Source organism: Pectinophora gossypiella, chromosome 13, assembly GCF_024362695.1.
Source record: "Pectinophora gossypiella chromosome 13, ilPecGoss1.1, whole genome shotgun sequence".
Lineage (NCBI taxonomy): Eukaryota > Metazoa > Arthropoda > Insecta > Lepidoptera > Gelechiidae > Pectinophora > Pectinophora gossypiella.
In genome coordinates this window covers 1001408-1017822 of record NC_065416.1, presented here as the reverse complement: position 1 = coordinate 1017822, position 16415 = coordinate 1001408, and the positions used below count along the sequence as shown (strand labels likewise).

The 16415-nt window shown below is 39.8% G+C and overlaps 2 protein-coding genes across 2 annotated transcripts in view; one reads left to right on the top strand and one right to left on the bottom strand.

Moving 5' to 3' along the window:
- LOC126371770 (transforming growth factor beta-1-induced transcript 1 protein) overlaps positions 1-11842 on the top strand; it is a 41923-nt gene extending 30081 nt beyond the window's left edge. The window contains exons 4-6 of the mRNA XM_050017129.1: positions 9127-9222; positions 9811-9945; positions 10690-11842. Coding sequence (XP_049873086.1) covers positions 9127-9222; positions 9811-9945; positions 10690-10764 — 306 coding nt within the window. The 3' untranslated portion in view covers positions 10765-11842. The remainder of the gene's footprint in view (positions 1-9126; positions 9223-9810; positions 9946-10689) is intronic.
- The window catches only part of LOC126371980 (uncharacterized), a 66640-nt gene extending 50486 nt beyond the window's left edge, over positions 1-16154 (bottom strand). The window contains exons 1-4 of the mRNA XM_050017475.1: positions 16074-16154; positions 15316-15563; positions 13955-14116; positions 13076-13277 (exon numbers count right to left, since the gene is read on the bottom strand). Of these exons, the coding sequence (XP_049873432.1) occupies positions 13076-13277; positions 13955-14116; positions 15316-15563; positions 16074-16154 (693 nt within the window). The remainder of the gene's footprint in view (positions 1-13075; positions 13278-13954; positions 14117-15315; positions 15564-16073) is intronic.
- Between the last annotated feature and the right edge of the window lie 261 nt (positions 16155-16415).

Here is a 16415-nt window from a genome sequence, read left to right as displayed (position 1 = left end):
CAAGGTTCAAGCGGGCGCTCCCAGTTTGAGAAGCAAGCTAGGGTAGCATAAATATATAACCCGGTGCCTATTTGTAGGCCTATATATTGGTTCGAACCACCGGACAATCAAGACGCAATTCTGTTATGTGGTTTAGAAGTTAGGAGGAAACAAACGTACATACACCCATACATACATAGAGGTCATACACATAACCCTCCTTTTCGCCGCAGTCGGATAAAAAATAACATCGAACTAAACGGCCGAAGCATAGCAATACCTACATTGTTTGTGTGGTTCATATCGATAACAGTAATCTCCTGCCAAGTTAGGCATAAAGCAATCTGCAAACAAGTGATTATACACTGTTAGTTGTTACTGACTAATGTTTACGATCTTTTACAAGCACAGACTGACTTCTAGACTATTAATATTGAGTAGAGATAGAACTTTGTATAGTAGCATGATATACCTAATACAGGGTGTTAGTGACATCGTAACGAAAACTTTGAGGGATGATTCAGACCTTTTCATGACTTTTCCGACAGGACATTCCACTTAACATCGACTCAGAATCATGGTCTGAATCATCCCCTTCAGTATTCTTTGTGGTGTATGTACTTGTCTGGGGTGTAAGTGACATCGTATCAAATACTGAGAGGGGTGATTCAGCTGATTATTCTGTGTTAATATCAAGTGGAATTTTCCGTCGCAAAGGTATAGAATTGAAAATAATTTAAAAAATCTGAATTTTGCGACGAAAAGTTTCACTTGATATTAACTCAGAATCATGGTCTGAATCATCCCCCTCAGTATTCGTTACGGTGTCACTAACACTCTGTATATTCCCGTGTTTTAGGCAATAACAACAACCGTCGCTTTATATCGAAAATCACGTAAGCGCCTTTTTGAAAAGTAGAAAGAAGTTATCCGGCATAACATAAATTACCATTACTTACTTATAGGTAATAAAATTAATTAATGATTATTATACATAATGCCCAAATCGCAGCTTAGCTGTAGCTAGACTATGACGCTGATTTTTAGCTGCAGTCGGTGCAAATGTCAAATTGAAAATTGTTTTTTTTTTAGATGAATTGGTTCGATGTGGCCTTTTTAACCAGCCTGATCAATTGTAGCCTTTCGGTGAAAGGAGTGCCAAAGTGTTTCAGCTTGTCGACTGTCCCTCCCTTTCCTGTTCGGCGAAAAAGAAAACGACAGGTATAACTTAAAATAAAATTAGGAGATATCCGCTGTAATCAGCACCAATGAAACCTTTAGAATTAAAATAAGTCTAGTACAAGCAAGCAACAGTCGGTCTATGTAAGGAGCAATTTCCCTTTTACGACATAATGAAGTAATTTTGATGCAGAACCAAGTCGCAAGCGGTAAAGCAAGATATTGATTACATTTGCGACTTATTTCTGTCATTAATGACTTGATTGTTCTATTGATAAGTAACTAGTATACCTAACTTATAAATGGGGCTAATTATAAGGTAAATAGTACTTCTGGAAGCTTCTATGCTTGTCTGAGAGTCAATAAAAACATACAACGCGTATAGATGCGTAAGTAAATAAATCTTCTTCTATCGTGTGGGTTGTGAGGTGGGTTACCAACCCCATCAACCCTGTTGTCAGGGTTATTATTGAGCCGCCATAGGCCCCTGACATGCCTTATGTAATGACTACGTACTTACATCAGACACTATGTACACCTCAACCTACTCTCCTCCCGGGAGACAGACGTGAATGTATTATGTTATTTTAACATATTTCCTTATTTCAACTTTCCTGCCTTATAAGGTCGGGGCTCGGATGACTCAGATCGGCCCCTACTAGTGGGGTATGATACATATGGCAGTGTTAATTATAATTACACCTACACCACGTACCTACGTCACCTACACCTACCTGTGGGATTGTAGCAAGACTGTGATGCGGACGGCACTAATTTGTAGAACGTGTCATTTCTCGAATACGTGTGCGTCAAGCTAGCGGCCTCAAAAAAAAAATGGGCACGAAAAAATAATTTGACCATACCAAAAAATAGTACTCTTATTGAAAAAAATAGTACCTGTTGTAAAAAAATTAGTACCATCACGGTTCTGGATTTATAGCCATGTTTTATTGCACTTGCTAGCTTGACGGTGAGCGAAATTTGGCGAGAGTTAACGACAAGGTCTTTCGCTTTGATTTAAACGCCAAAAAATAGTATCTAAATAGTACTCACCCCCTGCAAAATACCGAAAGTAGTACTTCAACGGTTCCAAAGTTATAAAGGCAGTTCTTTGATCCCGCTAGCTTGACGTTTTGAAAATACCTATTATCTGGGGAACGCTTGCATACTTCAGTATGTAACTAATGTCAATAAACTCGTATGAAATAGTACTCCCTACCATCATAATTTTGATCCGATTCTCTTTGTAGAAATGTTAAACAATCATCATAACCTATGCCATACATTTGTTGTTGATACAGTCACGTAGACAATTACATAACCTCACAATTTATTCGTAAGTATTGCCATTTTGGAGGTCTACCCTACCATTTCTTTGCACTTCAGTGCTGCTATTACAAAAAATTCCTATTGCATACACCCATATGCACTAATTTTAATAGAAAATGGCTGCATGGGTCTAGTTCTTATCGAAAACAATCTGTGATTTTAATACATCATAATACATTTTTAATCTGCTGTTTTATTTTATAATTTATACCTTCATGTTGAATTTGTTACGGATCGAAGTGTTTGTTAATAAACAATTTGCAGTATTTGTAGAATAACTCAAAGAGTTTCAACAATGATATTACTTTCATCTAACAACCCTGGCACTTCACCAATTTTTACCCAAAAATGGGGAAAAATACTGAAATCTGACAACATTCTTGACCATGTGTAATAATTTTGTTCGCGACTGTACTCGTCTTGATAAATGTATGACATAGGTTATAATGACTTTTTGACATATTTCTACAAAGAGAATCAGGTCCAAATTATGATGGTAGGGAGTACTATTTCATACGAGTTTATTGACATTAGTTACAAACTGAAGTATGCAAGCATTCCCCAGATAATAGGTATTTTCAAAACGTCAAGCTAGCGGGATCAAAGAACTACCTTTATAACTTTGGAACCGTTGAAGTACTACTTTCGGTATTTTGCAGGGGGTGAGTACTATTTCGATACTATTTTTTGGCGTTTAAATCAAAGCGAAAGACCTTGTCGTTAACTCTCGCCAAATTTCGCTCACCGTCAAGCTAGCAAGTGCAATAAAACATGGCTATAAATCCAGAACCGTGATGGTACTAATTTTTTTACAACAGGTACTATTTTTTTCAATAAGAGTACTATTTTTTGGTATGGTCAAATTATTTTTTCGTGCCCATTTTTTTTTTGAGGCCGCTAGCTTGACGCACACTCGAATACGGTCATACTTGGCAATCATGGGCGAATCCAGGGGCGCGGGGTGAGGGGGGGGGGTGTATCATGCGGGTCATGACCCCCGCCCCCTGGGCGACAGGTTGGGTCATGGGTGGCCACTGCAATTTTATCTAATTCTCTATGGAGATAGCTTGTCTACGGCCTGGCGGAAAATAAATCGAAAAGTAAGATAAACTTGATTTCTGATCATCTTAGACTGACTTCTATTTCAACATTAGCATTTTATTTATTTATTTTTTATTTATTTATTTATTTATGGTCACCAACAGAGTTAACAACAATAAATACATTACAAGTTACTTATACATAAACAAGAGTAATTGTTACCCTAATTATAGGTGACAACGGCATGCAAAATTAACTGCAGCAAAGATATCTTAAATGAGAAAAAAAAAGAAGGCTAAAAGCGCATCACGCTTGCACAGCTTAGGCCATTTACACTTAAAAACAGACACATTTGTTGTTATTTTAAAATTTATCTTCGTGTCAAATACGAAGTAGTAGTCGCAGTCAAATACCCTGTTCTGTATCTGACATGGGGGGATAAAATGGCCACATCGAAGCATTTCATCTAAAAAAGCAATATTACAATTTGACATTTGCGCATTTTTAGATGAATTGCTTCGATGTGTCCATTTTAACGCACCTGATCGCACTCACGCAGTAAAGATGAGATTTTTGTATGGACTGCTTAGAATATATGGACTGCTGAGCCGAGGTTCGTGCCCACATTGGTACAGGCTTGTTATCTTTAGGTAAATGGGAGAGCCCTCAGCCTTGTATCAGGCTCTCTCTCTCTCTCTATTTAATTTAGGCAAATTCACACGAAATCAATTGACACATAACATAGTGTAAATTCAGTACCTACATTCACACAAAGTAGCGTGTTGGTAAAAAAAATAAATGTTATATGATTTCAATTTGTTTAATGAACGAGGTGTGTGCTATATTAATTGGTTCAAGTGAAGTGGCTAGATAAATGGCGAGACAATTGTAAATATTGCAATTATTAATTAAAAACTCCTTGCGGTTGTAATGATAAGTTTATTTTTAAACTTCTATGAAGAATGTCTAGAAAAATCATTTAGTGTTTTTTTGTTTGCTCTTGTCCCAGACTTGCCCGAAGGCATCGATGAGACCTAAGATGGAGCTCGCCCAGAAGATGCCTGTTTACTCTGGCCTTGAAAGCACCCGGGTTATATGCATTCCGAAATCATCATCATCATATCATCCAAGCCGTGTCCGGCGACGGCGACTCCTAAATGTCTATCCCAGGTCGATGTTATGATAGGCTCTCATTCCGAAATACAGAAGACGGTAAAGATTTGTTTAAAGAAGTTTTTCTTTCGTTCGTTGATTAATCTCTCTCGATTGCCATACCCTGGGCGCTTCAAATCTCAATTCTTACCGTGTGTTGCCTAACGCGTAAGTACGAGTGAGATAGACAGTCCATGCGCACCCCCTTACTCCTTAGGGGCTCTTATAATGTCGATAACAAACTAAAAACTAGCGGCCCAAAACTTGGCAACAACTATAGCGCCGTGCAGCGCTCATCAGATCCTCCTGCGTGCAGGTGTTCAGGCGCGCAGGGCACGATTTAAGATGTTCCATCGTTTGGGGAACAGTGCCGAACTTAAGTCCGAGCCATCCGAGAAACCCCACCTGAACAAGTAGTCCTTACTTCGACCTGACTCCGAAGTCTACTTACGGCTATGCAAGAGCAAGGCCCAGACGAGGAATAACACTAGATGACATACGGACAGACAGACATGACGAATCCATAAGGGTTCCGTTTTTGCCATTTGACTACGGAACCCTAGCATTTTCAAGGTTAGCCCAGCTGACGTCATCCCACCCTGTAAATAAATTACACACGACCAATGTTTTTAATTTACTTTGCAAGGCAATTTTGTACTTTTAATAAAAGCTATTTGTACAGTTTAAATGATTTTTGTATACGTGACAAATATTAGTAATTAAATACATTAGTCAGTAATTCACTTAATTTTAAAAAATAAACTTCGCGTCCTTGGAATGTTGGAGATACCAATTGAATGGTAACACTTATGGCATCAATGGGCTAGCAATGGTGGCTTGTCACAGGATTGAGCACACCGGTCTTTTTATACCATGGTTCAACTATTTTTTCTTTTATTTTGTTTTGACTAGTATAATTCCTTTGCGAACACGTAATTTAGCAAATAAAGTGGTCATCTGCGTTAAAAGCACAATCTTGTTGTTTTCCCAGCACTCAGTATCATTAGCATTACGCCGAGTATCTCATTACCGCCATACAGAGCATAATGGTTACATTATGCATCATTTATGCTACCAACAGAAATTATCGCCGGAGCAAGATCATCTTCAATTTATACGCATTATAAATCCTCTAGACCTCCTCCACCATCCTCTGGACGATGGGTCCTTGGGGTCCAGAAGCAAAAATATTTGTTAAGGATCTTTCAATGCGTCTTATCGGGGCTTCGGCGGATGTTAGGGCTGGTAGTTATTTCTGTCAGAGAATTAGCCTGGCGATTCAGAGGGGTAATGCTGCCAGCCTGTTGGGCACCTTGCCTCGATGTGACGCATTGGAGGAGGTGTTTTATTTATAAGATGTGTTTGTTTTGTTTTTTAATTGTTTGAATAAATTGTTTTATCCTCTAGACTAACTTCTTAGTTGGACTGAGAGTAAAAAAGAACACCTCAGATTAGGAAAACGAGCGTCAGAAGTGTCTATAAATGGGCATTCTATCTGGTCGTCTTCTTCTTCTTCTAACCCTTTTATCCCCTGTGGGAATGTAGGGCTCGAATAACAGATTTCCACCCCTCGCTATCTTTTCCAGCCTCTGTAGCTTGCTCCCATGACATGCCGAGTTTTCAACTCTCGGTCAACCGAGCGTCGCCAGGTCTCTTTGGGCCGCCCCCTTTTGCGTTTTCCACGCGCACACCAGCTCAGAGCTCGTCGGGTATTCTACTCGGTATTTGGGGAAAATTCCCAATAAAAAAATCGGGTCAGATTTTACATACATAGGTACATAAGATTAAGATCCGATTCATTCAAATTTGGGTAAAAATGGGAATCGCCCATAAATTACCCATCAATAGTTGTGTCTGTTTGTTTGTCTGTCTTTAACGAAATAAATCCCAAATTACGAAACCAAACAGGCCACTGAGTACAAGAAACATCGCGCAATTAACCCATCGTCCTGGCTTAACCATAAAACAATTAGCGAATGACCAAAATGTAAGGCGAATGCAACCTTAAGCCATATCGAGAGTCGAACCATATCGGTGTAAGACGACCTTCACGAACAGTAGCCATCGTTGTTTACTGCACTTTTATTACAGACAATTACGTTTAAACTGTAATACTATTTAAAATGAGTAAATTGATGGCTCATGTTGTACATACATAAACTCACGCCTATTTCCAACCGGGGTAAGCAGAGACTCATCATCATTATCATCATCAGCCCATTAACGAACCCACTGCTGGGGCACGGGCCTTCCCTATGTATGGATAGGGAGATCGGGCCTTAAACCATCACGCGGGCCCAGTGCGGATTGATGGTTATTAACGACTGCTAATGCAGCCGGGACCAACGGCTTAACGTGCCTTCCGAAGCACGGAGGAGCTCGAGATGAAAACTTTTTTTTGTGGTCACCCATCCTATGAGCGGCCTTTGCGAAAGTTGCTTAACTTCAACAATCGCAGACCGAGCGCGTTTACCGCTGCGCCACCGAGCTCCTCATCGCAATGCACACAAATGTCAAATAGCAATATGGCCTTTTTAACACCCCAGATCGTGCGCGATCTGCGGCCTATTTATACTATGATTGTGGCTCTGCCCAGACCAAAAGTGATAATGGGCGCGAGTTTATGTGTATTTATAGCTTCTCGTTATAACAACAGCTTTAATAAAATCCAGATGAGTCCAACCCATCCCAAATGAGTGTGTATGATGTCATCCCAAAACAATAGCGTTCACAATTGTGCTTTATTTCGAGCGCAGTAGAAGCGGTTTGGCGATGAGTGCTCGTTACATAATACATTAAGAATAGCTTCTTTGGAATACGCGGATTTGAGGTAAAGTGTATCCAGCGGGATTTGCTTTTATTTTATTGTTTGCAACTAAATTGTGGTCTTAAATCGTGGCAATTAGGTTTTATTTGTGCTATTTTGAACTGTTTATTTTCGTATTCGACATACTTTATACAATCGTTTCGTACAGTGATTCTATTTCCTTGAAAATACCATGTTTATTATTGTATTTTTTGTTAGGTTGGAAATTAATTGATGTTTGTTTTTGTAACTAGTTAGTGTGGACCTGTATCACCTGTTTGCTTCTCATACGGGGATCGCCGCCGGTTCGAATCCCGGTACGAGTTATTAATTCATCTTAACTGTACTTTTCCCATTCCATTCATCATTCATTCATTTTCATTTTATTTTCTTTTCATTTTTTTTCTACTAATAGTCTACCATTTATGGTCAGTCACATCTCTAGCGCGAGCAAGCCAACGCGTCTCAATGTTTGGATCTTGTAATTTAATTAATATCCTAAGTAATACAGTTCATTCAATTATTTGTGTGGGGTTTTATTACAATTACCAGCGCTCCCTACACTGGTGCGGCGGGACTTCTAAACCTACATATGTGAAATGTATTAGATTTTTCGCGGATAGCGTTATCGATACCTGGGTAGGGCAAATGGGGAGCGCTAAGTACTTATCAGAGTGTTATTTTTCAAAAAAGTTACGTGGTTTCGACGTCGGTGTGAAACCCTTGAAATTTCATCCTTACAAAGTTAAAACACGGAAATGTCACAGTCGATCAACGTCGATCACAAACCGCAGGCATCAAGATATCGCAATATTTCACCGCACACCTCTGGCTTTAGCTATCCATAACAAACCGCAGGGTGACTCGTTTCTATCAACTTCCATACGTCCTCTGTGATGTCATCAGAAACATTGGAACAATGGGTTGGCAATGCTTCTACGCAACATAAAAATAAAAAATAAATACACGAAAGATCCTTCGATTTTAAGCGTAACCTCCATAAGACATTGTTATTTTTAGGGTTCCGAACATAAAAAGGGAAAAACGTAAAGGAAAACAATCCTAAAATTGATTGTTCCATCACAAAAAAAACACATACAATTTGCGATTACAAACTTTTTTGCAGTTGGTAAATTAATCGCGATATATTACGATGTATCATAGAGACAACAGTTTTTAAGCATCGGAACTCTCGGTGCGCGAGTCGAAGTTGACCGGTTTTTTTGTTGATAGGTAGATGTGTTATTGTTGTGGGATGCTTTGCATTCAAATGTTTCATTTATAACTAACGCCGGTCTTTAATGGGATGGAAAGAACCATGAGACAATTAATATTGAGATCGATAATGATGAACCTCATCACACCAAGGTTATTATTGAGCCACCAAAGACCACTGACATGACTCATGTAACGACTACATACATCACTAAGTAGTAACCGGGACCAACAGCTAAACGTGCGTTCAGAAGCATAGATCATCTTACTTTCGGACTAGGTCATCAGTCTGTAATGTCCTAACCAAACTAGGGATCACAAAGTGATTTTTATGATACTTCCGACCAGGATTCGAACCCGGTGGACCACGGAGGCTATTATGTGACCCATCTACAGTTTTGATAAGTTTGTCTTTTTGTTTCCAGCGTGTGATCCAAGCCCTGGGTGTATCCTGGCACGCACATCATTTCGTCTGCGGCGGCTGCAAGAAGGAGCTTGGTGGTGGCGGATTCATGGAACAGGTCTTTACTTTTTTTTGCTTTTTACTCTACCCATCTACTCTACTTGCACTAGGGCAGTCTGGTGAAGCATGCCTCATAACTCATCATCCTTTTGGTTGATTAAAAAAGACCTGACAACTTAGGAAAATCAAATACTTTATACGAATCGTCAACACAGTTTATCATCGGTCAAACTTCGTCTTCATTGTTACTAAATTCAAAATAAAATTCGAAAAGTGTAAAAGAAAAATGAGACTGACTTTTGATTTGTCTTCCATTTCTTGGTTAGCGTGTTATAATTTTGCTTTGACCATATCAAATAGCCAATTGGGGCGGTTTTCCTTTCGAGTTGGAAGGTCAGATTGGCTTCACCTTCTCGTAAAATCCGCAGAGGCAGATATCTACCAAAAATGGATTCATGCCACGTTAGAGGCCTTTGACAGCTCTTTAACCAGCTTTGTTGACTATGTATTCTTGCAAATAAATTATTTGATTTGATTTTGAAGTCGGTCATCGACCACGCAACATTAGGATGTTGACGAACTCTCCGGTCCAGTATCCTACCATATAAGGCATTCAATTAATGATGAATTTTCTGTGATGTTTCAGGCTGGTCGGCCATACTGCTCGGCATGCTACGCGGATAAATTCGCAGCGCGTTGTGCCGGCTGCATGAAGCCTATCACTGACAAAGCCATCATCGCGTTGGACAAGAAGTGGCACCGCGAATGCTTCACTTGCAACGTGAGTTATACTATTTTTATTTATTTATATATTTTATGTTATGTTAGTGGGCTCTGTTTTCCGCATTTAGACTCTAATATGGTCCATTATGCGTGTAATTGTTGACTACGTAAGCCAACCTAACTCCTTCCAGAAGCTCAAAAGCCTCCTGGGGTTTTCACAGGCTTCGCGGAGCGACTCCATTCCTTTGAGGATTTTTACCCGTTGTGCTGACACTCCCGTGCATTCCAGGATTACATTATTATTATTATTTATACATAAACATGCACATATAAACTAACGCCTATTTCCCACCATGTCCATCGTATAGGTATATTTATGAACCATATTTATATAACCATAAACTACCAGCTGCTTTCAGCTAGTTTTGAATGGTGGTTTTCACAGAAGTGGATTGAAGAGAATATGTGCAGAGAACCGTGCAATAACAGCGCTAGAGAGAGCTTGAGTACTAAGGCTCTCTCCCTAGCGGCGATTGGGCGATTCCGCACGTCTGTTCTCCTCTCCGCTTTGAAGGAAACCAAATTTAATCCATGCAGGCCCTATTGCGCTAGATCGTTCGAACGTTCCTATGAAAAAAATACAGCAACGCGGATCCATGCTAGCAACGCTGTGAATTGCTCAACCACTTTGCGCGTTCATAATACCTAACGTAAGCTTTCTAAATTTCAAAGAGCAGTGATAATCGCTCAAATAAATCCTTTATTTCGGAAAAATAATAAACGCATTTTTTTTCCATTACAGAAATGCAGGAACCCCGTGACAGATTCCACATTCTCCGTGATGGACAACAAACCGCTCTGCGGGAAATGCGCCTAAACACAACATAAATACAACCCGTAAGAATTAACTAGACAACTCTCTAGAAACCCCCTTCAAATCACCTTCTCCGCTCCCCCCGCCTACCCCGCTTCTGAATGATCCGTCTTGTGAATAAACTGCTAGATTACAAAAAAAAAATACGATATGCGGAAGAGACTACAGTGTAAAATGATTCCATTTTTCTATTTGACTTATTTACGATTTTTTTTTATTAACAATTACGCAACAAAAAGTTCCGTTTGACCATGTTTATTGATGACGTCATGCTTTCGAATTTCCATACAAACTCCATAGAAATTAATCATATTGTAAAAGTATTTGATTAGTCTACTCCCAGAGTGATTGTCATCTACTCTGGGAGCTCACTCTGTACCGATAAACACTGAACACTTACGTCACCAGCACGTGACGTCATCGACGTGTCTAGCCAATTCGCACGGGTACACAAACAGTACACCCAACGAAACGTTGTAGCCATAAAGTGCACTTACTATAGCCATGTAAGATTCCAAAGGAAATACTTTAAGGTAAACATATTTATGTAAAAACATTTTCTTTTTATTATATTTTTTTAAAACTTCCACGGGATGAGGACGAAGAGCAAGAGAGTCACATATGACAGTATTTGTAAAGGTATTTTTAAGATGAGGCAAGAAAGACATGTAAAATAAATGGTAGTACAACACAAATTAGAAGCTTGGCATAAATTAGTAGAAATTATGTATTTCGCTCTGGCAACATTTATAGATGTACCTATTCTATTGGTCAACACAGTGGATTCTGAATTCAAGTGATTGGTTAATATTATATCAGTGTTGCCAATTAAGGAAATAACAACCAATTCCTACATTTTTTCCAAGCTGTAAAATTTAAATTAAGTATGTAAAGTGCTTAAAATATATGTGTTAAAATCTGTAATTTATTATATCGCTAATTGTAATTGTATCGTCAAGCTTTCAATAAGAATTATTCAACTTATTCACAATCACAGTTAGAAGCTACAAGGCTAGATTATTTTTTTATTTTACGCATTGATGGTGTAACTTTTTTTTTCAATAAATTATTTTCGTTTTTATTGTCTCTTTTATTTAATATCCCAGATCCCAGATGTAGTTTGCCTCGGTGGCGGATCTAAGGTAATAAAAAAAAAACTTAAAATCTATTTTATATTTCTAGTTTTTTTTTTGTACTGTAATTAATATACTGAGAAAGTAGTGGTGGTATTCGTGGGTGTGGTAACGCCTTGCCGCTCTCGCATTGGCTTATTCAAATTCAAAAATATCTTTAGGTTGTTAGTGACATCGTAACGAATACTGGCAGGGACGATTTAGACCATTATTCTGAGTTAATTTCAAGTGGATTTTTCTACTAGGTTTGGTAAAAACCATGCTTGTCTATAACGTTGTATTATGTTAGAAGTGTCAAATTCAGAAGGTAACATAGTTACACTTTGAATCATCATTTTTATATAACGAACGCTCATCGGCCTAAAACTACTGTTTATAATAGTCATGAAAAAAGTGCACCATAGACACTACAAATCACATGGAAAAGATGTACGAGGCCTGATGATGAGTGAGGCTCTAGAGTAGGTAGAAATATAAAATAGATTTTAAGTTTTTTTTATGAACCCAAGTGCTGCATATTTTGATCTTGAGGTCCTTAGCCCTACCTGCTACCTGGATCCATAGCGTTTTCCTTGCCTGTTCACTTCAGGAAATAGGTGCTTTGTAGCAATTCATTTTAAAAGCAATATTACAATTTGACACTTATGCATATAAAAGTAAGCGCGCTATATCAACAAATGTCAAATAGCAATATTGCTTTATTTAGATAAATTGCTTTAATGTGGCGTTTTTAAACCCCCCAGGAAGCTAGAGATTTTGGCTTCTACTGGGTAAGTAAGTATGCTCCATTTTAAACACCGTCACGCCTTACCATATTCAATATTCTTTATTTGCGTACTATGATAGTGTACAAGTTTATAAGTTACATATGAGTTTCACATCATAGACCCTTTCGGGCACAACAAAATAGAAGTACAAGAGAAAAGGAAGCTTTTTAAATTGTAACATCAGTATCATTAAGGTATTCACTAGTGCTGTAGTAACATTTATTAATTAGAAGTTCTTTTATTTTTTTAATACAGATTTTGTCACTTTTTTCTTCTTTTAATATGTTAGGCAGTTTATTATAAATTTTGATGGACATCACATATGGGCTAGAAGAATGTAGGACCAGTCTAGATATAGGTAAATTCAATCTTATTCCATGTCGCAATGTGTATTTTACCATTAACACCACTTACCTTTTTCTCCTTATTAGTCTTCCTGTCCACAGAGCGAGCTGATGTCGTTCCATTGAAAGGTTGTGCTACATTTTCCTTCCCGTGACTCCTGCCATCTCTGCTACTCTGTGTAGTGGTCGCGTCTCGGAACTCGTTGCCTGTTGTGAACGACTCGTACTCGAACTTACTCGTCGTGGTCTCCAGTTCCTCTCGCGCCTCGAATCTGTTTACAATTGTTATTATTTACGACCGGTGAACGACAAACATGGAAGCAGTCATACTCGCTGCAGTTGACTATTGACGCCAAAACTCAACAAAACGAAACACACTCACAGTAGCAAAAAAATCGTACGATAATAATTCAAAAAAATCGTTAAGTTAGCATACCGGCTAGTAACAAAAGGCACGCCGATTTATAGCACAACTGTAAAGGGCAGCTATGACGGTACGATTTTGAAGAGGGGGATTAAACTGGCCACATCGATGCAATTCATCTAAGAAACCAAAATTGCTATTTGACATTTGTTTGCATTGCGCACTTAACTTTTACATGCGCAAATGTCAAATCGCAATATTGCTTTTTTAGATTAATTGCTTCGATGTGGCCTTTTTAACCCCCAGTACCCCGCGCAAGCGCGTTACGTCATTTTTGAGCCACAAGAATACTTCCACGCTTATTTCTGTTCGCCGTTAACAACCAAATAACTGAAGATATTCCTTTTTTATTTATAACACTTATATGTACATAACACTATAAATTGGTTTACAAACATCGCTAAAACTAAACAGGTTTGTCTCTCGATACCTTCTTCTTCAGCCACTCTAAAAGCATCACATTTCTCATCATTATTCCTTAAAGGAGTGTGATGAATGTGATCACACGGAGTGAATGTCACTTACCCCTCCATGCTAAATTCGGACTCCGGTTGCTTCTTGGCACACTGTATCCGTGAGATTGGCGTGAGCGGGTCACCCATGACCGTCTCTTGTGTCTCGCTCACGCTGCGGATGCTGCTCAGCGGCCCCTTGTTGTACGCGGATGCCACGTGTTGGAGCTTCGGACTACGGGGGAAAATAAAAATCTAGTCAAGTGCAAGTTGTCGTGTGAACTGCTGTAAAATAACAAAGATAGTCTAAGGATAACTAAGTATTGGTGCTAATTCCTACAGACGTCATCTAATTTTATCTAAGTCATCTAAGTTATACCTGTCATTTTCTTATCCGTTGAAAAAGAAAGGGACGGGTAATCGACAGGCATAAAATTTATGGAATAGGTACACGTCAATTTTAAGAAGAAATCTAAAACAACCGCCTAAAAATTTTACATCGGCCAATAACCCGACAGAATTAAGTAGACAGAACGTCAAACGGATTGCTTCCGGCGAGATGCCTATTTTATTTATTATATTATTTTAAAATTAACTTGTTGGCAATCATCCGTCCCTTTCCGTTTCGGTGAACAAGAAAATGACGGATATAACATAAAATAAAATTAGGTGTCTGCAGGAATCGGGGCCATTGTCTCCTTACATCGTCATAGATGAAACATGAAACGAGAGGTTAGAATTTTTCCTTTACTTGTGCTGTACCTTTCTTCTTCTCATCATGATCCTAGGTCTATAGAAAGCACCCCATAGGTTTGGTTCCCCTGCGAAATGTTAGAATATAAGGCTCAAATGGCCGTATGCAGAAATAGAAACTTGTCCATTTGTGGAGCACTCTGGTTGGATGCTTGGTCTATGAGGTCTTTGTGAAGATCCTGTAAACCTGTACCTTCGATTTCTCTGACCTTGATATGCACACCTTTTCGATTGGGGGTTATGAAGATACTGTTCATATACAGCTTATTTAAGGTTTTCTCCAAGGCCCAAAAATTACTGATTTGAAGAGTCATAGCGTATGAGAAACCGGGAGAAGACGTACCAATATTTCTTCTTCACTTTGATGGAAACACACCTTGCTCCGCTGCTGGGCACAAGCCTTCCACAAGAATTGAAGCGAGTATGGAACATTCACCATTTATTTGTATGACATGATTGGCAGAAAAAATAGGTAAATCTATAGACCAAAAATTAATTTCAAGGGATGACAGCCACTTAAGGGCATCGTTCTGAAGGATGATTCACCGTAGCTTTGATTCCCTGCAGGTTGGTGGAAACGCGCAAATCCGAGTTAGTTTCGGCATATAAACCCACGTCTGGGATCGTCTTATCGACAAGAGTGGGGTTATTAAGTAGAATAACACATAGTAGAATACTTACAGTCGAGGACTCTGACCCGGCGAGGCTGGCTGCTGCGCGGGCCGTGGGCGCGGAGGGGGCGCACGCGGCGACACTTGCGGGGAGTTTTGTGCGTGTGCGCCACGCTGAGTATGGGATGGTGCGTGGGACGTATGTGGGCCACGGGGGTCGTGGGGCGTGCGGGCGGGCGCCGCGGGCGCAGCGCGGCGGCGCGAGCGCTGGCGGCGCGCCGAGCCGCGGGGGGACGCCTCGCTTATGTGGCTGGACGGCTGCGGGGGGGATCTGTTGCTTGAAAACACTCAATATCCTTTCAAAGAAAACCAGGTCTTATTAAGATAAGCCGATTCATGGCGGTAATCTTAATATGTGGCATCCTATTCCCACTTTCTAGGCCATTGCATGCGGATCCTCATCATTTTATAGGTTCGTTACAATGTTAGTGGCGGCCCTAGGGCGGTGCGAACGGTGCCACCGGGCGGTGAAATAGGAGAGGACGCCAAAATCAACAAGATTGGTCCACTCTGGCGAGCATCCCCGTACAGGGAAGCAACTGGGTTTTGTATTTTGAGGGTCTGAGGGGCGCCACTTTGAGGTGTCGCACCACCTAAATATTTTGCTAGGGCCACCACTGTTTTTAGTTCTTGATCTAGAATATTAATATTTATATTAATATTTCTAAGAAGAGAGAGAGAGAGAGAGAGAAAATGTTTATTCAACAAATTGTGACACATTACATACGAAGTGTAAGAAGTAAGAAGGCAGAAGTGAACTACACTTACCACCTCAACGACTTCGACCATGGTACGTATCTCAGCGTCGGTCTGGCGACGACGCGGCAGCCCCGACTGCGGGTCTCGCATGAGCGGTCGGCGAAACCTGACCATACATAACATCACACATAAATATTAAGTATTCGGCGGCGGCGGCGACGACGTGGTTATGGACTCCTCGGGTGCACGCCCAGTATACCCACTAAAACCCAACGGTATTCCTTCTTGTCACCATGTTGCACGGAGACACGGCAACCCAGTTGTACACAGGCTTTTTACAATAACCTTTACAATAAAGTTGGTTTGGACAGGTAGCGTAGTATTAATAAACTAATCTCAGCATCGAGACAG